This window comes from Ovis aries, chromosome 5 (assembly GCF_016772045.2).
Source record: "Ovis aries strain OAR_USU_Benz2616 breed Rambouillet chromosome 5, ARS-UI_Ramb_v3.0, whole genome shotgun sequence".
NCBI lineage: Eukaryota > Metazoa > Chordata > Mammalia > Artiodactyla > Bovidae > Ovis > Ovis aries.
This window is the reverse complement of record NC_056058.1, coordinates 50,158,025-50,184,545: the sequence shown is the minus strand read 5'-3', so window position 1 is coordinate 50,184,545 and position 26,521 is coordinate 50,158,025. Positions and strand designations below refer to the sequence as shown.

The 26,521-nt window shown below is 42.5% G+C and overlaps 1 protein-coding gene and 1 long non-coding RNA gene across 20 annotated transcripts in view; one reads left to right on the top strand and one right to left on the bottom strand.

The window, feature by feature from the left end:
* Window positions 1-26,521, bottom strand: part of LOC101105495 (protocadherin gamma-C4) — a 171,618-nt gene that overhangs the window by 67,495 nt on the left and 77,602 nt on the right. Inside the window, exon 1 of one of the 19 annotated variants that reach the window (XM_015096093.3) lies at window positions 23,338-25,939. The exons of 15 other annotated variants lie outside the window; for them this stretch is intronic. In XM_015096093.3, the coding sequence (XP_014951579.2) occupies window positions 23,338-25,767 (2,430 nt within the window). In that variant the 5' untranslated portion in view covers window positions 25,768-25,939. Of the gene's footprint in view, window positions 1-12,478; window positions 15,038-16,892; window positions 19,498-23,337; window positions 25,940-26,521 lie in introns of those variants that run through there. 3 more of the 19 variants (XM_027970338.2, XM_027970339.2, XM_015096096.3) reach the window with 3 other exon arrangements.
* LOC121819649 (uncharacterized) lies at window positions 14,073-16,766 on the top strand. The gene is made up of 2 exons (XR_006059969.2): window positions 14,073-14,371; window positions 14,619-16,766. It is a non-coding gene; the product is annotated as an uncharacterized LOC121819649 (long non-coding RNA).

The window sequence follows — 26,521 nt, the reverse complement described above, 5'->3', positions numbered from 1 at the left end:
GGAATAACAAGACCACAGGTTAACACAGCAGTGCTTTTCTCCAGGAAGTATCTCTGATTAATTACCTTAATAGTCTGAGGTGGGGCCAGATAGAAGACAGATGAAATCTATAAGTTTCTTTCTTATTCTATTGCTCACATACCCCGTGGCATATGCAAACCCAAACCACTGGGGACTTAACTGTCAGTCCCAGGGTCATTAAAGGACCCTGTGTGTAAATGTGTGTTTAACACATTAAAGGGGAACATTTAATGTGTTCCCCTCGGAGGGAGATCCTGTGGCAAGTGCAAAAAGTGAGTTATTGTCCTGACCAATGGTTGGCAATGGCCCTTCAGTGGTCAGCAGTTGAAATAAGATGGTTCAGGCAGTAATGTGAGCCATGGGGAGTGGCAGATGAAGCTTTACTTGCTTGCCAGCAGCTCACCTCTTGCTCTGCAATCCAGTTCCTAACAGGCCACAGACCACTCCCAGTCCACAGCGCGGGGCTTGAGGACCCCTGATCTAAATAAATATTTCTTATGTGAAATAACAGTGTTTAAGCATCAAGTTGAGACCAACAGTGATTTTTTTGGACAGCGCCGTGAGGCTTATGGGATTAATTCCTCAGTCAGGGATCGAACCCTCACCCCTTGAAGTGGAAGCCTGGGGCCCTAACCTCTGGACTGCTAGGGAATTCCCAGAAATCAACATTATTAATGGTCATAGAACTTCTTTTGCCCTTGAGCGTATAGAAATTTCTCATATTTTCATGTAGGTAGATTATATGGGTGTATACAAGTGCCAAAACGCGAAAATACAATCCTTGCATTTCACTGTATATAAATACTACTTTGATTTAAAAGGAGATTTAAGAAAATAAAACATCAGATTCCCCTCACCACCCTCACCTTACCTCCAGACTCACCCCCGAGAGGTTACTATTGTTAATACCTGATTATGTTTTACTTTCAAACATTTCTCTGTATATGTTTGTTTCCACGACAGGGATCACTTTACAATACATACACTGTTCTGCAACTTGCTTTTCCCACTTAAAAATATCTCAGGGACATCTTTTCAAGTCCTTGTAAATCTGCAATCTACCTCAATCTTAGTAATTTTCTTTATTTTATGATAGGAAACACATTTACATGGTTCAAAAATCAAAATAATAAAACAGAGCACATGGAACTCTGCTCAATGTTATGTGGCAGCCTGGATGGGAAGGGAGTTTGGGGAGAACGGATACATGTATATGGATGGCTGAGTCCCTTTGCTGTCCACCTGAAACTGTCACAACATTGTTAATCAGCTATACTCCAATTCAAAATAAAAAGTTTAATTAAAAAAAAAACAGTATTGGTTCTCAAAAAAAAGAGAGTAAGATTTCTGCATATCTGCATAGTAAGATTTCTGCATATCTGCATAGTAAGATTTCTGATTTCTGTTAGTGAAGAGAGGAATAATGGGGGAGAAAATGTGTTTCAGGCAAAGAAAAAAAAAAATGCATCATTCCTGCACTGAACTGGAAAAGGAACATAGTGTAGAGCATGAGGGGAAGAGTGCCTTGAAAAAGTTCAAGAGGTAGGCAGGAGTCAGCTCATGCAATAGCACGCAGTCATACATTGGGTATTTTTTCCTATAGCAAGTGGAAACCTTTCATAAAAAGATTTTAAGAACACATAATCACTTTGTTCGGACAAGGTAATGGCAACCTACTCCAGTACTCTTGCTTGGGAAATCCCATGGACGAAGAAGCCTGATTAGGCTACAGTCCATGGGGTCACTAGGAGTCCAACACGACTGAGCGACTTCACTTTTACTTTTCACTTTCATACATGGAGAAGGAAATGGCAACCCACTCCAGTACTCTTGCCTGGAGAATCCCAGGGATGGGAGTCTGGTGGGCTGCCATCTATGGGGTCGCACAGAGTCAGACACAACTGATGTGACTTAGCAGCAGCAATCACTTTGTTATGTTTTTACCATACACATACACAAAAAAGAGAAAGTGTTAGTCCCTCTAAGAGTAGCGTCCAACTCTTTGTAACCGCATGGATGTAGCCCGCTAGGCTCCTCTGTCCATGGAATTCTCCAAGCAAGAATACTGGAGTGGGTAGCTATTTCCCTCTCCAGGGGAAATAGAGAGGGTGGGAGGAAATTTCTGGAGGTGATAGAAATTTGTGGCATTGGTTGTGGTGATGGTTTCACTAGAGTATACTTATCTCTAAGCTCACCAAGTTGTATATATTAAGTAAGTACAACTTTTAATATCTCAATAATACCTCAATAAAGTCATTTTTAAAAATGGTGACCGTATGTCCAACCACACTCAATATTGGCACTTGGATGTTTCTCAGACTCTTAAACCTAACATGCTTACAACTCAATTCTCGATTTCTCTGAAATCTACCCTTCTCTAGCCTTCCACATATCACTAAATGGTACCTTTGTGCATCCAGTTCCTTAATTCAGAAACCTGGAAATGACTCTCATGTCCTCCTTTTCATCCTTTGTATTTATTCAGTCAACAGTATTTCATTGAGAATCTATCACGTGCCAGGTAACGAGATTAGTTCAATTAAGACTGTAACAATAAGCAAAACAGTCCCTTGCCCTTAAGGAGTTTACATCCCACCCACTCCATTATGGTCTTGTTGAATATGTTTCCTAAATACATCTCCAATCTACCCAATTTATGTCTACAACCTTCTCTTGAATGCAGTCCAGCATCATTTCTTACCAGGAATGGTCTATCATCTGTTCTCCCTACTTCCATTTATAACCCTCATAAATCAATTCACCACACAGCAATCAGAGTAATCTTTTAAAAACTGAAACCATAGCGTGTCTCTGCCTTTTATAAAATCTTTCAATAGCTCCTAAGTACAAGATTACTTAAAAAGTATTTCACTTATTTTCCATTTCTAGCCTCTGTAGCTCTTTATAATTGCTTACCTTTTTTCTTTTTTTAAGTCCTTTACTATTCCCTCTGGCTGACAATTTCTTCTTTAATCTCCTTGCTACCTAGCTAATTTATATTCATCCTTCAGACAGCATGCTAAGAATTATTTCCTGATAGAAGACTTACTGACCCTTCAAACCAGAATAGCCTTCTCTATTACAAGCTCTCTTCGCACCCTGCTTTTCTCCTTGGTGGCATATATCAGACCTGTAAAAGTTTGTATCTTAGAATGGGGGCCCATTAATGCAGAAATCATAGTGGCCTTGTTATTGCTGCATCCCTGGCACCTAGGACAGTGCCTTGCATATAGTAGGCAGTTAATAAATATTTGTTACAGAAATGAATGAATGATCAATCCACTACTAGACTAAGGGCAGACACCAGTATTTTCTTTAGTTTGGGGTGGACTCTTCCAACCTATTTCTGCAGAGAAGAGGAAGGCTGAACTTATGCAGAGGTGGTTAAAGCTAATACTATATTCTCTTACATTATATTCTCACACGATATGAGAATAGCGCATCTCACACCTCATGCTTTTCAAAAGCATGTGCAATATACAAAATCAATAGTTTTTCTATAAACGAGCAACGAACAATCAGAAAATGAAATAAGAAATACATTTTACAATAATATCCCAAACCATCAAATGCATAAAGATATACAAGACCTAAAACATTGTTGATAGAACTTAAGATCTAAATAAACAAATATGAGATATATACTATCCACCTGGATTGCAAGTCTCAACATTGTTAAGATAACCCCTCCACCAGTAGATTTATAGATTCAAGGCAATCAATCCCCTTTAAAATCCCTGAAGGCTTTTCCCCTATGGAAAATGACAAGACAATTTTAATTTATGTGGACAGGCAAAGGGCTAAGAATAGTCAAAACGGCACTGAAAAAGGAGGAAAAACTTGGAAGACTTACTTACCTGACATCAAGACTTACAAAGCTAGAATAATCAAGCCAGAGTGGTATTGGCAAAGGCATAGACAGATCAATGATATATGATGGAGAATCTAGAAACAGACCCACATATATTGATCAAACAATTTTCAACCAAAGCAATTCAACAGGAAAAGGGAAATCTTTTTGACAAGTGATGCTGGAAAAGCCGGGCATCCGTATGGGAAAAAAGAACCTTGAACCCTACCTCACTGAATCACTGCCTCGTACCACATATGCAAAAATCTACTTTAAATAAGGTAGATAGAAGAGTCAGTAGGTATCAAATATGTGCCCTTTGTTCACCAGGAATATTCACTGCCTTCTCTAACATACTGCCAGAACAATGTTAAATAAGGCAAATCCAGTATATAAAGTGAGACATATTGTTGAAATGCTTGCCTTTTCTTGGTTTTCAAGCTTTAGCAAATTTTTCAGGTAAGCATCAGAATCCAGTTTGAAGATGCCAAATTATCTGACTTGTTGAATTCCTTTTAGTAATCAACAGCTAAGCAGAATTTATAATAAAATTAACATATCTTGGACAACAGAATCCACACCAACAAGGAACCCTACCATGACTAAAAATCAGACACATTCCAATGCATCTTCTTCCTAATATTCTCTTTCTCCTTACTTACCAGTAATCCTCCTTTCACTTTTTTCAGAGCTTCCATATTATCCATTTTTCCTATTTTCACTTTCCAAAGGTAACTATTTTCATGTGTGTGGTTGTGGTTGTTCTATTTCAGACTGCAAGCTTCCAAAAAACTTGTAGTATTAATATAATAGGGAGTTTTACTTGCAAATGTTATTATATAATTCTTGAATTGTTTATAATCTGCAAGTTTGGTAACATGGTATGCTACCATTATTTGGATCCATTTGTATAATTCCCTGGTCACAAGGAACAGTCTCGATTTGGCATTCTGCATTAGCTCAAATTCGCTTGAAGTATTTGAATCTGTCACAGTGGAGTAGGAGATATGGCTGTTGGGTCCCAGATTGGGATGTGAGATGCAGACTTGGGCGGTGGAGGTGCCAGGAGGGTTGTCTGCATCCACGTGGACCATGTGGGAGGCCTGAGGGAAAACTAGCTCATTGTTGTCAACACCACCAGCCACTGGGCTGCCAGATGCTTCTTCTGGAGGGGAGTGGTGGCTTACTTCGGTCAGCAGCTGTGATGGTGACATTGTACTCCAGGGTTTGCTCCCACTCTAGGGGCCCATCCACGACAAGCTTGTAGCAATTACTGGTGGAAGTTTCAATTCTACAAGTGCATTTTCCTGTACCAGACACGTGACCTCCCTGTTTTCTTCTGAATCTGGATTCTGTGCTTTAAAACAGAGCAGTTACTATCTGAGGGGCAGAATTTTCAGGAATTACAAGAATAGAAGTAAAAACTATCTCTGGGGGAATTCCTTGGTGGTCCAGTGGTTAGGATGCTGAGCTTTCACTAATGAGGTCCAGGGTTCAATGCCTGATTGGGGAACTAAGATCCCACAAGCCATCAGGTATGGCAAAAAAAATCTCCAGTACTTCGTTGTCATCATCTAGAATTTTGATTTCAACAATGCTGGGAAATCAATCCACCCTCCCTGCCCTCACACACACACCCTCATTCCTTCCTTTCAAACCATGGAACACTCTTTGCTGCTGCTGCTGCTGCTGCTAAGTCGTTTCAGTCGTGTCCGACTCTGTGCGACCCCGTAGACTGCAGCCTACCAGGCTCCTAATCTCTTCATATTTCAATTTACTTGAAGTTTTCATTTCTCCTCTACCATGATGAAGGCCAAACTGGATATGGGTATGCTGGGCTCCACAGGCATTCCTGATTTCCACTTTGATGCCCTTGTCCAGGTCAGCAGCCCTCAGTCTCAGCACGGAGATGCCCAGTGGCATGTCTTCTTGAAGGCTGACTCTGTATACATTCTGGCTGAAATCGGAGGTTGTAGCTGGTGTTGACCACCAGTGTTGGGATCTGAGCAGTTCTGCTTCTGGTGCTCCTTGCTATCTAATGTTGCCAGGACTAAGAGATTCGACCTCTGCTTTTCTCAGGCTAGTGATTTCTCTAACAAGTTCAGTCTGCTCCTTTCCTCTGTTGGTCTCTCACTTTGAGGACAAATACACAGTTGCCGCTAGGGTGATAATTTTGCAAAGGAATTGCTTTCAACATTAGGATCTTTTGCAGGTACTATTGCAAATCCTGCTCCAGGCTGAGTCAACTAACATATTTAACTCAACAGCATTCCTGCTGAACTGGGGAGTATTATCATTTATATTTTGAATATATTAATGTGAAAAACATTAAAAGAATTTTCAACTACCATTTATAATGTATGATACAAAATGTAGTGTGTGGGCATATCAGCTCCAGGTCCATCCCCACTTGCTTCATATCAAGTGAGGTATTGTTTTTCCACATTAACCTGAAACTTTTGAGCCCATTAATTTCTGGACAACCAGCCCCAGATTTTTTGCAAGGTCTGATTAGGATACCCACCCAGAAGAAACATAATGGGATCTCCTGTTCATCTGTTTCCACGTGGGCTGATAGCAGTACTCTGGGTCTCTACTCTAGAACTGCAAACTGAAGAAATCAGAAGCTGAGGTTCTGAAGAGTTGAGAGCAAAGAGAAAAAGCTGTTTCTCACTGGAATCTGCAAGCTGAAAGGAAGTAGTACAGTCTTACTTGGGCAATTAAATATTCTTGGAGATTTATATTCTCGATGACTCCAGCATATGCAGTCAAAGTGATTACTTCTTTTTATTTCTTCTTGTCATTTAAAAATATTATTAGGTTGAGTCTTGCTTTTTATTTATTTTTAATGTTTTTTCTCTTTTTATTCTTTGGTGGGGGAAAAGACTTTACTTTTTTCATATACACAGTCTCAGGATGAACTACTGGCTGGATCTTCAGTTGTAAACATATAGAAAGCTTCTAGGAAGTTTCATAATATAGAAATCTTATGGATTGTGGCATCTATTTTAAAATTTTAATTAATCTCCAATTCCTTAGATTTATATAGATAGATCAGAGAGTTGGCTCTTTTTGGGAGTTTGATATAGAAGGAAAGCACAAGTAAAATGGGTTTTGCATTATGATTTTCCCCCAGGATACTACTTTCTAACCACCGAATTCAAGCCTTTTATTATTTAGAAGGTATACAAACTACTGTGTGAAATTTTTCAGAGAACTAAAGATGAATTAAGAAATTACACTTGTTCTCAATGATTATTAAACATATTAGATCTTTTCATGGCTTCTCTTGGAGAAACTGTGGAAACACTGATTTCTTTTTACATATAAACAACAGACTGGTTCCAAATAGGAAAAGCAGTATGTCAAGGCTGTATATTGTCACCCTGCTTATTTAACTTATATGCAGAGTACATCATGAGAAACACTGGGCTGGAAGAAGCACAAGCTGCAATCAAGATTGCCGGGAGAAATATCAATAACCTCAGATATGCAGATGACACCACCCTTATGGCAGAAAGTGAAGAGGAACTAAAAAGCCTCTTGATGAAAGTGAAAGAGGAGAGTGAAAAAGTTGGCTTATAGCTCAACATTCAGAAAACGAAGATCATGGCATCTTCCCATCACTTCATGGGAAATAGATGGGAAACAGTGGAAACAGTGTCAGACTTTATTTTGGGGGGCTCCAAAATCACTGCAGATGGTGACTGCAGCCAGGAAATTAAAAGACGCTTACTCCTTGAAAGGAAAGTTCTGAGCAACCTAGATGGCATATTGAAAAGCAGAGACTTAACTTTGCCAACAAAGGTCCATCTAGTCAAGGCTATGGTTTTTCCAGTAGTCACGTATGGATGTGAGAGTTGGACTGTGAAGAAAGCTGAGTGCCAAAGAATTGATGCTTTTGAACTGTGGTGTTGGAAAAGATGCTTTAGAGTCCCTTGGACTGCAGGGAGATCCAACCAGTTCATTCTAAAGGAGATCAGTCCTGGGTGTTCTTTGGAAGGAATGATGCTAAAGCTGAAACTCCAGTACTTTGGCCACCTCATGCAAAGAGTTGACTCATTGGAAAAGACTCTGATGCTGGGAGGGATTGGGGGCAGGAGGAGAAGGGGATGACAGAGGATGAGATGGCTGGATGGCATCACTGACTCAATGGATGTGAGTTTGAATGAACTCTGGAAGTTAGTGATGGACAGGGAGGCCTGGCATGCTGCAATTCATGGAGTCACAGAGAGTCGGACATGACTGAGCGACTGAACTGAGCTGAAATTATTTTACCTGCTCTATGGTCCATCTGATGGCAATTTCATCACATTTTCCTGAGCCAGAGATCTTCTAATTTAGTCTCCAGAAATCTTATCCTCTCTCAAAGATTTTTTTCAGTTATCTTTGCCATTGGCTATTTTTTCCTATCAGTGATTTTAAATGTGTCCTGAAGAGTGTGCTCTATTATTGATAAATTTTCATTAGGTATGGCTTCCTAAAAGTGAGTGTAAAAACTCTAAGTGTAATATTAGGATGTAAATCTGTCTCTTTCCTAAACTATACAGTCATTAGTTTGATCAACATCCTTTCACAATTATGTGACTGCTTAAAATTTTTTAAAAATAGCTTTATTGGGATACATAATTGAAATATGAAGAGTGGCACATATTTAACATGAAGGCATTTACTTTTTTGAACTTGATATCTTGCATGAGGAAAAAGCAGATTTTTCACCAAAACTAATCAATTTATGATCACAGTTATACTTTGTAAATGTAACTGAGGAAACTGTATTACAATCTACTCATTTATCATTAGTCTTTTAGTGCCATTTAAAATAACCTACGAGTTGAGTAGTCTCAACAAGTTGTACAGATTCAGCAAGGACCCTAGGCCACTGCTGCTTCAAGGAAGATAATATCTCTCATAGAGTGGAAGTCAAGGAAGAATGTCTGCTGACAGATTAGTCCAATTTTAGGTGCTATAAAATAGTGGAACTACAACTTTAAAGTGGTAGTTGAATACTTTGATTAACTTAATAGATTAAATGAATGCATATCCACCTTTCATATAACACAGAGGAAGATAAAAGTTCTTTACATAATTTCATTACTGAAACCAGAAGAAACATAAACATCCAAACCTACTGCCTAATTACTCTAAAAAACCAATCAACAAATATCCCAATTATCTATCAATCCAAAATTATCAACAAATAACCTAAAGCTAAGATTGATATTTTGTGCAGCTAGTAACTTAAATCCTCAGGTGGCCAAAACCAAATAACTCCAGCTCTTAGGTTTCAGTGATCCATTTTCCACTTAAACCATCCTCACAATTCTACTGGAGTAAATGGTCCTTAGATAAGATCCTTGTTTAAGTAAAACCATGGTTCAGACAGAGCAAACTTCACACTCATAAAATTGTCTCATCGAAAACAATCCTCCCTCTATCTTTTACAACTTTAAACAGGGTCTTCTCAATCAAGAATGTGCCTAAGCGCTTAAGATTTTTACAGCAGCTTTCATAAACTTCTTAGAAAAGTTTTACTTCCACTCACGGGTCATCCCATTGTATTATCTGGAGACGCACACAAGTTATTACTTTTCCCAACAGAACATTAAGTGTTGTGATAATGAAAGCACAACTTCTTTTTCTACTGACAATGTTTTAAAGAAAGGGGAGCATTTCCTGTTAATTAAGTACATATTATGAACCAGATGGTTTATATTATATGTTATCACTAGTCTTCACTACAGTCTTTCAGATTACATATTACAATTCTTATTTTGCTGAACCTGTAAGCAATTAAATAATGTTAAAGATCACACAGGAGTTACTTCATTAAACAGCTGCTGTTTCTCTATCATATTACATCTTAGAGTACCGATATTAGGTAATATCCAGAGCACATAAATTTGTCCATTCATTCACTCAACAAGTGAATTTAATGAAGCCAATTTAGCTTATACTGGAAGCATAATTGAGATCACTGATACTTGAGATACAGCCTAAGGGTCATCACTAATCATTACCCTAGCTCTTAATGGTTTCTCCCTAAATGAGGTTATGTGAATAGAAATAAACATAATTGGACTAGTTCAGCTTTCCAAATAATTTCTATTGCATATTACATCTTTCATTGAATCAATGGATACATGAAACTGACCACCTGATAAACATTATGATAGCTTTTACAAAACAATAGAAGTTATGCTTCTCTCTGTTTTCCCTGATATTATTTAGAAAGGTCTTCTTACTAAATTCCATTTGGGGGGCTTCCCTGGTGCTCCAGTTGCTGGGATTATGTGCACTCAATGCAGGGGGCCCAGGTTCAAATCCTGGTCAGGGAACTAGATCCCACATGAAGCAATTAAGAGTTCCGATGCCACGACGCCACCAAAAGATCCTGCATGCTGCAACTAAAGATCCCAAATGCTGCAAAGAAAATTGAAGGTTCTGTATGCCACAAAAAGACCTGACACAGGCAAATAAGTAAATAAATACTTTAAAAAATTATTTTCAAAAATTCCATCTGGAACTTAATGTCAATACAAACTTCTGTTTTCAATAAGCTCAAAAACTTCATTTAAAAAAATTGACAGGTAGACCCATTCTATGCTTCCTTTTATTGTCTTGGTTAAGAACCATAAAGTGACATGTAAATTTCAGTAGCAGCAACTGTCTCATTTTAGGGCAGTTTGATTATTGTTCATTCCCCAAATGGTTTTCAATCTCTTTTATAAGTCTAGGTTTTAATGAACTATTGTATTTTTGAAAATAGAAAGGCAACAAGTCAGGAGAAAATAATTAGGATGCTATACTTTCCTATCCTTTTATAAGAATTCACCAAAAGAAATCAGGCTTCTCATAGGTTCCAGCAATGCTTTCCCAAGACTAATATAGCATTTGATTTTTGTTCGACATTCTACAATAAGCATAAGGATATAAGAAAACAGAATTTGTACATTTTCAAGAAAATTCTCCATGTATGTGAGAATAATGGGAAATTTTACACATGAAGAGAGAATTACTATAAATTTACCACGATATCAAATATGTGCTCAAAACACAATTTGTCTACTCTGACTATTTCACAGAAACATCATTAAGATCATCCATGTAGATAAAATGGGCAAAAGAGATATCTAACCTGGGAATACATATAGACTTGTATTCCTGAAATTTATAATAGGGATTAAAAAAATAATCTCTTCAGTTTTTCCTCATGACAACACTTACACTGTGTATATTTCAGTGAGAAAGTTTTAAATGCATAAGAATCAGTTCAGTTCAGTCGCTCAGTCGTGTCCAACTCTGCGACCCATGAATCGCAGCACGCCAGGCCTCCCTGTTCATCACCATCTCCCAGAGTTCACTCAGACTCACGTCTATCGAGTCAGTGATGCCATCCAGCCATCTCATCCTCGGTCGTCCCCTTCTCCTCCTGCCCCCAATCCCTCCCAGCATCAGAGTCTTTTCCAGTGAGGCAACTCTTCGCATGAGGTGGCCAAAGTACTGGAGTTTCAGCTTTAGCATCATTCCTTCCAAAAGAAATCCCAGGGCTGATCTCCTTCAGAATGGACTGGTTGGATCTCCTTGCAGTCCAAGGGACTCTCAAGAGTCTTCTCCAACACCACAGTTCAAAAGCATCAATTCTTTGGCGGTCAGCCTTCTTCACAGTCCAACTCTCACATCCATACATGACCACAGGAAAAACCATAGCCTTGACTAGACGGACCTTAGTCGGCAAAGTAATGTCTCTGCTTGCACAAGAATAAACTCATGATATTTGGGATTTTGTGAATAATTTCAAATCTTCCCCTGTGGCTCAGATGGTAAGGTGTCTGCCCGCAATTCGGGAGACCCGGGTTTGATCCCTGGGTTGGAAAGATCTCCTGGAGAAGGAAACGGCAACCCACTCCAGTACTCTTGCCTGGAGAATCCCACGGACGGAGGAGCCTGGTAGGCTACACCCCATGGGGTTGCAAAGAGTCGGACACGACTGAGCGACTTCACTATCACTATGAAATGACTTAGGATTCTGAGAAAGTATAATGTATACATCTCTAATGACCAGAAAGAATCACTGCACTTTAAAAGAGACTAAATGTAATTTATGAAATTGTTAAACAATTTTGTGTGTAGTTAGATGTCTCTCTATTTATAAAACTTCACATAAAATATCATTTACAGACTTTTCATTGAATGAGATTTATCCCCTCTAGAAGAATCTGTGTTCTTAACAGATAAATTGTCATTGGATGTTCAACATAAAACTGTCGCATGGCCAATGAAAAATTAAAACAGCAATGAAAACCAGGAAGAGTTGGTAACTCATAAGAATTGGTACAGTTGGCAAATTAAATTAGAAAAATTATATGGAGTATTAAAAAGTACTTCATAAAGTAGATATAAAATTTAATATATGGATATACAAATATATATTTTAAATTATTATAAATAAGGTGTGAGGGAAGGCCTGAAGGGAGACCGCCGGGGTTGTCATCGGTGTCCGCAATCTTCATATAAATTGCTTGGGGTCCGTTTAATAGATTCCAAATAAATATTAATCACCCATAATCTTGCTCAAAGCTAAGAGAATACTTGATATGCACTCACCTGAATTAATGCACGATTATCTTTAGAAAACACGGAATCGCCTGAGAGCAAGAGAGGCTCGCTTTTCTCACAGCTCTCCTGGCTGATGAGCGTGTCCGCGTAGTTCGGCTGCGGGAAGATCACGTGACTCCCCAGAGAGTCCGCGGTGAGCGAGACCTCGTGCGAATAGGTCTGCAGGAAAGCCCGCACCCCGTCCACGCCCACAAACTGAGACGCCGGCACGCCAGCCAACCCGCTGCCGGAAGCCTGGAGCAGACGCGACATGTGCCAGCGCCGCAGTCTGAGCGCCAGTAGCACAATGACAAAGGCGAGGAAGACGCAGGACACCGCGGCCACCGCCACCACCAGGTAGAGTGTGAGGCCTTTGTCGTCGGAGCTGGCTGAAGACTCTAAGCTGCCTAGATCAGCCAGGACATCTGGGATGCTGTCAGCCACAGCCACGGTGAGCGTGACGGTGGCCGAGAGAGGTGGCTGGCCGTGGTCCTGGACCGCCACCACCAGGCTCTGCTTGAGCGCGTCTCTGTCCAGCAGGGCTCGTGCTGTGCGCACCTCGCCCGTGTGCAGCCCCACCGAGAAGAGCCCTGGCTCGCTGGCCTTGAGCAGGCGGTAGGACAGCCAGGCGTTCTGTCCTGAGTCTCTGTCCACTGCCACCACCTTGGTGACCAGGTAGCCGGGCTCTGCGGAGCGGGGTGCCAGCTCCACGCCTGTGGAGCCATCGGTAGGTACGACGGGGAAGAGGATCTCTGGCGAGTTGTCGTTCTGGTCCAGCACGAACAGGCTCAGAGAAACGTTGCTGCTGAGTGGAAGGTTCCCGCTGTCATGTGCCATCACTTGTAGCTCTAAGTCTCGAAACTGTTCATAGTCAAAGGAGCGGAGCGCATACAGGACGCCAGTGTCTGAGTTTATGGAGACGTAGGAGGACAGGGGAGCTCCCTGGAGGGTGTCCTCCATCAAGGAGTAAGTGACCTGGGCATTCTCTCCATAGTCGGGATCATAAGCGGTCACAGAGATGATGGAAGCTCCTCTGGGGTTGTTTTCTAGGATATATGCCGAGTAGGAGGCTTGAGAGAAGGCAGGCGCGTTGTCGTTTATGTCTGCCACGTTCAGGGTGATGTGAGTTTCCGTGGACAGGGGCGGGCTTCCTCGGTCAGTGGCCATCACAGTGATGTTGTAGCTAGGAACCAGTTCTCGGTCTAGGAGTGTGTCTGTCATTAAACTATAATAATTTCCATAAGACTTTTCTAATTTAAAGGGCAGATTCCTTTGGACGAAACAGGTTACTCGTCCGTTTTCCCCAGAGTCTTGATCATTTACATTTAAAAGGGCAATTAACGTCCCTCTGGGAGAGTTTTCCGGAATGGAGCTGGAGAGAGAGGTGACTACTACTTCAGGGGCGTTGTCATTCACGTCCAAAACTGTGATCAGGACTTTGGCTCGTGCAGAATATCCTGCGTTATCCGTTGCTTGCACTTCCATCTCGTAGAATCCTGATTCCTCGTAGTTCAACTCCCCTATTGTTGAAATTGTCCCTAAATTACTATCTAGCTCGAAAAGTTGGGCCGCTTTGTTGTCCACATACCGGAAGGAATACATCACTTCCGCATTGGATCCTTCATCAGGGTCGGTGGCATTTACCAGAAGCAGTTTAGTGCCCACGGCCACATTCTCCGGAACGCTCACACAGTACTCGGATTGAGCAAACGCTGGTGCGTTGTCGTTCGCATCAAGGACCATCACACGGATGCGCGCAGTGCTAGTGCGGACTGGATCGCCCCCATCCGAGGCCGTGAGAACCAGGTGGTGAATGGCTTTTTCCTCGCGGTCCAGGGCGCGCTCCAGCACCAATTCCGGGTACTTATTACCATCTGCTCCGCTTTGCACGTCAAGGGAGAAGTGAGTATCACTGCTGAGATCGTATCTTTGGAGTGAATTCTTCCCTATATCCGGATCCCAAGCGTGGGGAAGGGGGAACCTCATCCCTTTAGCTGCGTTTTCACTCATTTTTATTTCTAATTCACCTTCCTGGAAATATGGGGCGTTATCATTAATGTCCCTCACTTCTACCACTACCCCATATATTTTCACTTGATCCTCCATCAGAATCTCCAGATTTAGTTGACACTTGACGGTCCCCATACAGAGCTCCTCCCGGTCTATCCTGCCCGCCGTGACCAAGGTGCCGCTCCGCGGATTCAGAGCGAAAAGTTGTGTCCTACCTCTGGAGACGATGCGGACTCCGCGCTCCTCCAGTTCCTGAGGCTCCAACCCCAGATCCTTGGCGATGTTCCCCACCCCAGAGCCTCTCTCCAGCTCCTCGGGAACTGAATAATAGATCTGTGTGCCTCCAGTTTCCCACAGAACCCCCAGGAGAACTCCCAGCAAGACTAGCTTTTTGCAGTCCCCGTGCATTCGCGCAGGAATCATTGTCACTTTCCTTGAGTATTACTTCCAGTTCTTCCCTTGATCACCGAAGTCCGGATCGGCTCATTCGTCCTTAAAATCTGCAGTTTGGGGACCCGAGCTCTTCTGCTCAGTTTCCTCACAGTCCGAGAGATGGTTAATTTTTTTCTGTGCTTTGTGCTTCACGCGCGTGCACGGCTGGCAGGATCTCTCTTTGCTCTTCTCTCCCTGGTTGGTGAACAGCGGCACTCAGAGTCCTAACCAATTACTGCACAGTCTTAAAGTCCGGGAAACCATTTTTGTTTCTAGACCTTAAATAGCTCCACCTACTGTTCTTCAAATAGGGATGAAAGTGGACCCAACTAAAACTACTGTATTCATCTTATTTGGAATTTCAGTGAACTTCTTTTTATTTCCCTAAACTTCTCATAAACAGCCACCTTCCTGAGATTATTTTCTGTAGCTGTATGTATATTCTGATTTTTCTGATGAGCTTTTACATGAAGTTTCTATACACAGTAAATTTAACCATGTAATTTTAGTACACCGGCTTTGGTATCACCCCCAACACACATACATACCTATTATGGGAATCTCATAAGGCGTTTCATGTTTTGAGAAATTATATAACAATAATTTAAAAATTCTCAGTCAACTAAAATCTGGGGCAAAATTTTTCGGTAGATTCTTAAATTTGCCTAAATGGAAGAACTACTTTAACAGGTTGTTGACATTTAGCAATTAAAAATCAAAATTTTACAATAATATGGCAACCTAAAAATAAGAAATGTGATTGTACAGATTATCAGAATCACACTTGACAGGAAATCAAGTGAAGAAGACACACATTTTTAGAACAAAATAGCATTCCAGAGACACTGGTTCAAGATGGCAGAGTAGAAAGACATGTGCTCACCTACTCCTTCAAGAGCGCCAAAAATCACAATGAATGGCTAAGCAACCATGGACAGAAAGATGCAAAACCCACCAAAAAAGATACCCCACATCCAAAGTCAAAGGAAAAGCTGCAATGAGATAGTAGGAGGGGCACAATCACAATAAAATAAAAAAAGAAAGCATTCCAACTAGCATTTGCTGGGGATATGGGTAGGACTCTACTAATATATTTCAAAAGAATGTTTAGGATCAATATCCTGTGATAAACCACATTGGAAAAGAATTTGAAAAAGAATATGTATATATGAATCGCTGCTGTACATAAGAAACTAACACAACACTGTAAATCAACCATACTTCAGTTAAAAAAGAGAATGTCTAGGAAAATTAGAAACCAAAACATTATAAACTCACCTTTTTCTGGGAAACACCAAATTCCAGTTACTGATACTTACTGGTAATATACTTGGAAGCCCACCAAAATATAGGGGAAAAATCTATTGTGCTTTCACATATGTAAATATTTATATTATGAGAATAAGCATATTTGGCAGGTATACCATAAATAACATCTTCAACACTGCAATGAAATCAACAGGTAGCTCTGAGAAAAGGTAGGACATAAAATTTATCTGTTCAGTGGTACTCAAAGAATCCTTAGCAAATGTACCTAAATATTATGTAGTCATTATTATGTCCTTAATGTTAACGTTTGTATGCATTCCCCTCTCACTTTGTAGTTAAAAGAGTAAAGAAAAGCCTTATATGTTAAGATATTGATGTTCTAAAAAAGAGAAACACCCACAGGAAAAAAAAATCGTGCTTCCATTAAAAATATTTGAATGTCAGCAGCATTATACTATCCACATCTCACAATAAGAGAGATTTTGTGTGGGGATAATAGAATAACTCAGATGAAATTGTCAAAGTATTTTAAATACTTGAGGGTTAATAATAAGAGTTGTTGACATACCCAGAAAGAAACGAAAAAGACAGAGTGGGCAAACAAAAGTGAGTGATAGTAGATATAATCTGTTTAAGATTTTTTCTTTGTTACATATTTGTTTAAAAACAATCCAAACCCATATGCAGATGAAAGGCCTTCATTAAAACTCACTTGAATAGAAGCATCAGAGTTACAGCTTAATTTGTTATTCTCCTCAGTGACACTTACTACCAAAGAAGCTTCATTGGAGAGATCTTGTGTGGACGCCACTTCTGGCGTCAAGGTGAGAAAGTCGAACCTTGTTTTCTGAGAATCGGCAACGCACAGATTGTAGGAATAGGGCAAAGTCCCCTCACTGTAGTTGGGGAGAACCTCAGGTCCAGTCTTAGAACAGAGATCAGGCTGAAAACAGCCCCAGGTGGCCAGGCTAGAGGAGCGTCGAAAGCTCAGGACGACAGCCACAATCACCACAAGGAGGAAGAGCACCGAGATCAAGGCCAAGGCCACCACCAGGTAAAACTGCAGCTCGGCCTGGGGGTCAGACGGCGCGGGCCGGTCACTGAGGTCCGGCAGCGCCTCCTGCAGGCTGTCGGCGAAAACCAGGAGCAGCGTGGCGGTGGCCGAGAGGGGCGGCTGTCCCCCATCGCGCACAGCGACCAGCAGGCGCTGGCGGGCCGCGTCCCTGTCGCCCAAGGCCCTCGCCGTGCGCACCTCGCCCGTGCGCAGCCCCACGCTGAACAGTCCGGGCTCGCTGGCCTGCAGCACGTGGTAGGACAGCCAGGCGTTGTGTCCAGAGTCTGCGTCCACCGCCACCACCTTGGTGACCAGGTAGCCGGGCTGCGCGGCGCGGGGCACCGTGTCGAAGAGCGCCGAGCCGTCGGGCCCCAGCGCCGGGTACAGCACCCTGGGCGCGTTGTCGTTGCGGTCGCCCACCAGCACGCGCAGGCTCACGTTGGAGCTGAGCGCGGGCGAGCCGTGGTCGCGGGCCTGCAGCGTCAGCTCGAAGGCGCGCAGCTGCTCGTGGTCGAAGGCGCGCTGCGCGAATACCACGCCGCTCTGCGGGTTCACGGACACGTAGGACGACAGCGCGCGTGGCTCCAGGTCGCTGGCCACGATGGAGTAGGAGACATGGCCATTGGGTCCCAGGTCAGGGTCGGAGGCGCTGACTTGCGCGATGGAAGCGCCGGGTGGATTGTTCTCTGCCAAGTGGACCACGTAGGCGGCCTGGTGGAAAACTGGAGCGTTGTCGTTAACATCGGTGATTCGTAGAGTGACGCTTCTGCTGGAGGAGAGGGGCGGCTTGCCCCTGTCTGTGGCTGCGATGGTGACATTGTACTCCGGGATCTGCTCCCGGTCCAGGGCGCCATCTGTCACAAGCTTGTAGTAATTATTGGCGGAAGATTCAATTCGAAAAGGAACTTTTTCTTTTATGAGACATGTGACCTCCCCATTTTCTCCCAAATCTTTATCATGTGTTTTGAACAGAGCAATCACGGTTCCGGGTTCTGCATTCTCGGTTATGGAACTAGACACCGAAGTGAAAACCACCTCTGGGGCATTGTCGTTCTCATCTACAATGTCCAATATAATTTTACACTCACTAGTCATGCCTCCACCGTCCTTGGCTTCTATGCTTATAGTATAACTGCTACTGATTTCAAAGTCTATAGGACCGTTGGATTTAATTTCTCCACTTTGATGATCCAGCACAAACATGTTTCCAATACCTCTTAGTGTTTTGAAGGAGTAGGTGATCTCTGCATTGATGCCCTCATCCTGGTCAGTGGCCTTCACCTTTAGCACAAAAGTGCCTGGGGGTGAGTTCTCACGCAGGCTAACTTTGTACACATCCTGACTGAACAATGGGGGGTTATCATTGGCATCAGTGACCTTGACCCTGATTTGAGTGGTGCCAGTTTGGACGGGATCACCCCCGTCCACTGCTGTCAAGACCAGGAGGTGGGAACTCTGTTGCTCCCTGTCCAGCGGCTTCTCCAACACTAATTCTGGGGCATTCTTGCTTTCAGTCTTATCCTCAACCATCAGAGAGAAATGCTCACTATAGCTCAGTTGGTAACTCTGGAGAGAGTTAGACCCTACATCTGCATCGACAGCTGATTCCAGACCAAACCGAGTTCCTGGAATTGCAAACTCGTTGATTTGTAAAACGATGTTATTTTGGGGAAAACGAGGTGGATTGTCATTTATATCTTCTATCATCACGTTTATGTGAAAAACATTTAGAGGATTCTCTGCTACAATTTCCAAGGGTACAACACACAAAGGGTTTTGGGGACAGAGTGACTCCCGATCTATTCTGTCACTCACAAGTAAGTCCCCATTCTCCGTGTTTACAGTAAAGTATAGTTTCTCAGAACTAACTCTGAGGTTGCGGGTCAATAAATCCTGTACATGCAGCCCCAGGTCCTCGGCCAGATTCCCCACCACGGAGCCTCTGGTCATTTCTTCTGGAATAGAATAGCGGATCTGTTCGGAAAGCGCCCCGCAGAACAAAGGCAGCAAGAAAGGAAAGAGTACTTGCCGCCGCCGGGCACTGCTTCTCTGCTTCGCCCTATTTCCCATTCTTCTCTGCGATGCTGCAGCCTCCGACGTGAAGAGATGGTTTGCAAACTGCGTTTAAAATATTTACATCGACCACATAGAAAACTCAAAGCTCCCAGTTTGAAGACAACCCAATCGGTATTCCGGAATCAGATTTGCGGAGTAGCGAGCCTGAGAACGGCTACTCTTCCTTCGGACTTTCTTCTGTGACTGCGCAGGAAATCACCCGGGTAGACACAGAAAGCTAGTTCTTGCAGCGCATTGGCCAACAGCGGCGCTCGGAGTCTATTTAGCAAACTGCAGTCCGAAGCCTTGCAAATAATGGGATTCAGTATTCTAGCAGATATGTTGAACTGATGTATGGTGAATGAGGCAGTTTAGGAGTTTTGGATAGGTCTATTTTCCAGTGTTTATTACCAAAGAGGGTTACTTAGAGGTGAGATCCTATAGAAGAGCCATTAATCCAATAATGAGGAAAGTTTGTCTTTTTCTAATTAGAGGAAATACACATATTGGAAGAACAAAGACAGTCTTCTCTCCAGACTTAGAAAAAAGACCACGTGGAAAAACAGCCCCACGAAGTGGTTTGGAGAAAATCTGACACCTGTGAAATGATACCCAGTATTATCTTCAATCTGAAATGCATATGAGTTTCGCCTTTCATCAGAGAAGAAGAGATGAGAGCTGTATAGGGCATTACTCAGGATAAGAATAGCCAATACCATAGTCTTCCTTGTTACTTATCAAAGAGATTTTTGAAAAGAATTATGAAGTGTTTTACGCTTTCATCATAAAGATAATATAAAAGTGTACCCTAGTAGGTTACTATAGGAATTTAATGAAATGTGAGGGTTTTACTTTTATTCTTTTATTTAACTGTACCTTATGCTGCATCTCAACAGAACTTTACCTCTAATCAACATAACCTTCTTAATCTCAAGTGTCAAAACCAGCCTTTCCATTTTGTTCTCTAAGATCTTTGTTGCCAACTCCTAACTAGTTCAGGCTATGCTTTTTTAAAATATGGAACAACCTCTCTCTCCCAGCAAAAGCCTCATATTCTTTTTATTCAACTAGTTTCCATTCAAGTAAAATGCTTTAAATCTTTTTCCTCAGTTTGGAATCTCATAGGCATAAATTCTATCCTATGATGCTCAACATTTTTCTTGACTTCAAGACAAATTTAGGCATCTGTTGCAGGACTTCCTTTCCTTACAGCTGAAATTCTTTTTGCTCAAACATTAGATACTCAATTTAAAGTTAATTATAGTAAGGTCAGTTCTGAAATGAGAAGGGATATCTTAAAAGGAAAGGTAAATATGCAAGTAATCTGGGCCAAATATCTAGAAGTGCTGTGAGAGTGTTGAGCTGAACTGTTGACTATGGAGATGATTCCTGAGATCAATACCCTAGAAAAGTTTCCTTTCCTCCCTTAACTTTCCTAGGCATTGCTTCAGATAACACATTATTAGGTAACTATTAGGTTCAATAACAAGGTGGTTCTGAATGTAAGAATTGACTATGAAAAAAAGTGAAAGTGTTAATCATTCAGTTGTGGCTGGCTCTTTGTGACCCCACGGACTGTAGCCCGCCAGGGTCCTGTGTCCATGGAATTCTCCAGGCAAGAATACTGGTGTAGCCACTCTCTTCTCTAGAGGATCTTTCCCACTCAGGGATCAAACCCAGGTCTCCTTCATTGTGGGCAAATTCTTTACCATCTGAGCCATGATGGAAGCCCAAGTGACTAAGTGTACTAATATTTAATATAAAAATGAGTTTTATGAAACTAACACAATGTTGTTGGAGAAGGCAATGGCACCTCACTCTAATACTCTTGCCTGGAAAATCCCATGGCTGGAGGAGCCTGGTGGGCTACAGCCCATGAGGTCACTAAGAGTCAGACACGACTTCACGACTTCACTTTCACTTTTCACTTTCACACATTGGAGAAGGAAATGGCAACCCACTCCAGTGTTCTTGCCTGGAGAATCCCAGGGACAAGGGAGCCTCATGGGCTGCCGTCTATGGCGTGGCACAGAGTTGGACACGACTGAAGTGACTTAGCAGCAGTAGCAACAGCAGCAGCAACACAATGTTGTAAATCAACTATACTTCAATTTTAAAAAGACTTGTCGGGACTTCCCTGGTGGCCCAGTGGCTAAGACTCTGCCCTCCCAATGCAGGGGGGGCCTGGGTTCAATCCCTGGTTGGGGAACTAGATCCCACATACTGCAACTAAGACCTGGCACAGCCAAATAAATAAATCAAAATATTAAAAATCAGTCAAGAAAAAAACTCAAAAAAACTTAAAAAAAAAAAAAAAAAGACTTGTTATTGCCAAGGGGGAGAAGGGGTGGAGGAAGGAAGGATTGGGAGTTTGGGATTAGCAGATGCAAACTATTATAAAGATGGATGGATAAACAACAAGGCCTACTGTATAGCACAAGGAACTATATTCAATATCCTGTGATAAACCATAATGAGAAAAAAGCATATGTATATAGGGAAAGTGAAAGGCGCTCAGTTGTGTCCAACTCTTTGAGACCCCATGTAGTATACAGTCCATGGAATTCTCTAGGCCAGAATACTGGAGTAGGTAGCCTTTCCCTTTTCCAGGGGATCTTCCCAACCCAGGGGTTGAATCCAGGTCTCCTGCATGGAGGGCAGATTCTTTACCAGCTGAGCTATAAGGGAAGTCCAAGAATTCTGGAGTGGGTAGCCTATCCCTTCTCCAGAGGATCTTCCTGACCCAGGAATCTAAATGGGGCCTTTGCAGGTAGATTCTTTATCAACTGAGCTATGAGGGAAGCCGTGTGTGTGTGTGTGTGTGTGTGTGTGTGTGTGTGTGTGTGTGTATTCCATAGAATGGAATCAATTTTTCTATGCAGCACAAATTAACATTGTAAATCAACTATACTTCAATAAAATGCTTTAAAGTGAGTTTGCAAAAGAAATAAAGATGAGTCCAAGACTCCTAAGCATACTGAAAACAAACAAAAATATCCAGAGGAATACCAGCTAAATTAATCTCATGAAGTCTAAATACCCACTCCATCTCTTATACTCACAAAATAGTCCATGTGAATAAATCTAAAAAATGTAAACATGTTTAGCAGATTTGGCAATAAACTTTTTGAGAAGCACTGGATCAAAAGTAAGTTATTTCTATAGGAGAATTTACTACATTAAAAAAATTATTCAACAATACACAGACCCTAAAGTTCAAGTAAAAGAATAAAAGGAAATAATACCAGCTCTACAACTCAACTACTTCTTCAGAACAATCTAATGACTTCACTGTATAAACAGAAAAGATGTCTAGAACTTAAGGGGGAAAATATGTTCTACATTTTCTCTCCCAAGAGAACCTCATATTTAAAAGGGAGTCATATGTCTTATTTTAATGAGGCAAAGAAATGAGATAAGGTTAAAATAATCGACAGAAGCTAAACATAATTCTAGTCACCAAAAGTCAAAAGAGAATTGTTTTGTGCTCAGAAAAAAAAGCTGATGTGTGCAAAAGTGTATATGTGTGAGTATGTGTGTATATGTATTATAGATGAAGAAAAAGAGCTAGAGTAAGTATGCTGTTGAATCAACATGAATATTAGAAGTAAAACAAATAATGGTAGAATATAATTATAAATCCGTGGAGGCAATACAAAGCTGAAGTGAAATAAATAAAAATGTTTACGAATCATTAACTTGAACACAACCAGTTTACATTGATAGCCAAACACTGATGATAGAAAAATATTACTAAAATTCAATTTAAAACCAATGATAACAGAACTGGACCTCTGAAATTAAAACAAAGAAACAAAGAAACTGCCAGGACCAAAAGAAAAAAAAAGAAACTTTCACAAAACCTTTCTGGAAAATGATGATAACCTGATGAAAGGTAAAGTACAGAATTTCACATGCTTTGCTTTATACAAGAACATACACCCCTCCCAAACAGTTTATACAACAGGCTCAGGGGGAAAAAAAAAAAGTAATCTTAAAAGACCTATGCACAGATATCAACAATTGGAAGGCAGGAAATAAATCTCACCTGATTACCAGTAGGATCACATTTGCCTAAATCTGTAGCTGAATCTTCAGTTATCAAAAGAGGCTCGCTTTTCCCACAGCTCTCTTGACTGATGAGCGTGTCCGCATAGTTCGGCTGAGGGAAGATCACGTGACTCCCCAGAGAGTCCGCGGTGAGCGAGACCTCGTGCGAATAGGTCTGCAGGAAAGCCCGCACCCCGTCCACGCCCACAAACTGAGACGCCGGCACGCCAGCCAACCCGCTGCCGGAAGCCTGGAGCAGACGCGACATGTGCCAGCGCCGCAGTCTGAGCGCCAGTAGCACAATGACAAAGGCGAGGAAGACGCAGGACACCGCGGCCACCGCCACCACCAGGTAGAGTGTGAGGCCTGAGTCTTCGGGGGTGGCTGGAGACTCTAGGCTGCCTAGATCAGCCAGGACATCTGGGATGCTGTCAGCCACAGCCACGGTGAGCGTGACGGTGGCCGAGAGAGGGGGCTGGCCGTGGTCCTGGACCGCCACCACCAGGCTCTGCTTGAGCGCGTCTCTGTCCAGCAGGGCCCGCGCTGTGCGCACCTCGCCCGTGTGCAGCCCCACCAAGAAGAGCCCTGGCTCGCTGGCCTTGAGCAGGCGGTAGGACAGCCAGGCGTTCTGTCCCGAGTCTCTGTCCACTGCCACCACCTTGGTGACCAGATAGCCAGGCTCTGCAGAGCGGGGTGCCAGCTCCACACCGGTGGAACCATCCGTGGGGAGGGCGGGATACAGGATTTCGGGTACGTTGTCATTCTGGTCCAGCACGAATATGCTCAGTGATACGTTGCTGCTGAGTGGTGGGTTCCCACTGTCATGCGCTGTCACCCACAACTGCATTTCATGGAACTGTTCATAGTCGAAGGAACACAGGGCATACAGAATGCCGGTGTCTGAGTTTATGGAGATGTAGGAGGACAGAGGTGCTCCCTGGAGGGTATCCTCTGCCAGAGAATAAGTGACCTGGGCATTCTCTTTGCTGTCCTGGTCAAGTGCAGTCACGGAGAAGAAGGAGGCCCCTCTGGGGTTGTTTTCCAGAATGTAGGCGGCATAAGAGGAGTCGGTAAAAGTGGGTGGGTTATCATTGTCATCTGCTACATTCAGTAAAATATGAGTTTCTGTAGACAAGGGTGGACTTCCCTGATCTGTTGCTGTCAGTGTTATATCATAGCTCTGAACCTGCTCCCTGTCCAATGCTCTGTTTGTTATCAACTTGTAATAATTTCCATAAGTCTTTTCTAGTTTAAAAGGCAGATTATTTGGAATGAAGCAGGAAACTTGACCATTTTCTCCAGAGTCTTGATCTTGCACATTTAGCAGAGCAATCACCGTACCGGGAGGAGAGTTTTCCAGCACCGAATTAGTAGAAGATGTGATAGTTATTTCTGGAGCATTATCATTCACATCCACAACTGTGACCAACATTTTAGCAGTGGTAGAGAGACCTCCACCATCTTGGGCTTGAATTTCCATCTCATATAATCTATATTTCTCAAAATCCAGAGAACCCTCTATTAAGACATCTCCAGATAGAGAATTCAACTGGAATATTTTAGAAGCTTTGCTTTCCACATTTCGGAATGAATACACTACTTGCCCGTTGATTCCCTCATCTGGGTCAGTTGCATTCACCGTGAGCACCCGAGTTCCAGAGTTGAGGTTCTCAGGAACGCTCACTTCATATGTAGATTGTGTAAATTTGGGGATATGATCATTTACATCGAGGACCACCACGCGAACCGGAACAGTGCCCTGGCGGATGGGATCTCCTCCATCTAAGGCTGTGAGGAGGAGGTGATGAGCAGCCTGTGTTTCCCGGTCCAGGCTCCTCTCCAGCACTAGCTCAGGATTCTTGGCCCCATCCGTTCTGCCTCGTACTTGCAAGGAAAAGTAACTGTTAGGATTGAGCTGGTAGCGCTGGAGGGAGTTCATTCCCACGTCTGGATCCCTAGCGTTAGGAAGAGGAAATCGCGATCCCAGAGTTGCGTGTTCACTGACTTTTATCTCTACTTCCTCCTCCTGGAAGCTAGGGGCGTTATCATTAATATCCATTATTTCCACCTCCACTCCGTAAATCTTCAGGGTATCTTCCACAAGTATCTCCATGTTTAAAAAACAGGAGGAAACCGCCTCACATAGCTCCTCCCGGTCTATCCTACCCGCGGTGATCAAGCTGCCACTTCGCGGATTTAGAGCGAAAAGCTGCGTCTTTCCTCTGGAGACAATGCGGACTCCGCGCTCCGCCAGTTCCCTGGGCTCCAGCCCCAGGTCCTTGGAAATATTGCCCACGAAGAAGCCTTTCTCTGTCTCTTCTGGCACCAAGTATCGGATCTGCCCGGCCCCCGACTCCTGCAGCGTCCCCAGGAAAATATACAGTAGGACCAGCCCGCTGCGATCCAGAAGCAGTTGCCGATTCGCCATGACTTAGCCGATACTCCGCGGTTTCTTGAGACTTTTGGTTCTGAATCAGCTTATGTATCTGCGAAGTCCCTGGCCGACTACATCCAAAAATATATTAGAGAGCGAAGAGAAGTACTTTCAAGTTTTTAGCATCAGGATCTGTGAGTATCCACCTCACTCAGCTTTGTGAAGTAGAGGTAGCGGGGAGGGAGGGACTCTGTAGCTTGCAGCTTCCCGTTCCCTAATTGGTGAACAGCGGCGCCTGGAGCCCAATCTTATTATTGCAATGAGAACTAAAAACGCAACTATTGTTCCTGTTCGGAAGTTATTACACTCCCCTCTTTGAGAATCACAAGCATTTGTAAAGCATAAAATTGCAGACAATAAAGTTATGTGATATGATGTTAAAGGTTTACCAAGGGCACTTATGAAAAGAATAATTATTAAAAAGGCTTGCTAATCTTAAAAAAAATTTCAGACTACTGGAACTGAACACCTGCAAGTTAGATTTGATTCCCTTTGGTTTTTATGGACTGACTAGCACGGTTCCAACAAAATCATCAGTTAGGATTATGACTATAATTCTTACCAATGTTTCTTTGTTGAGTAAGATAAACATTGGAGAGAATATGGATCGCGTTAGAGTTGTCATTTAAAATACCACAACATCAATCTGTAACTGTAGTCCATATCCTTAATTAAAAGGTATTCTAGGGATTTCCCTTGTGGTCCAGTGGTTGAGACTCCATGCTTCCAGTGCAAAGAGGTGCAGCTT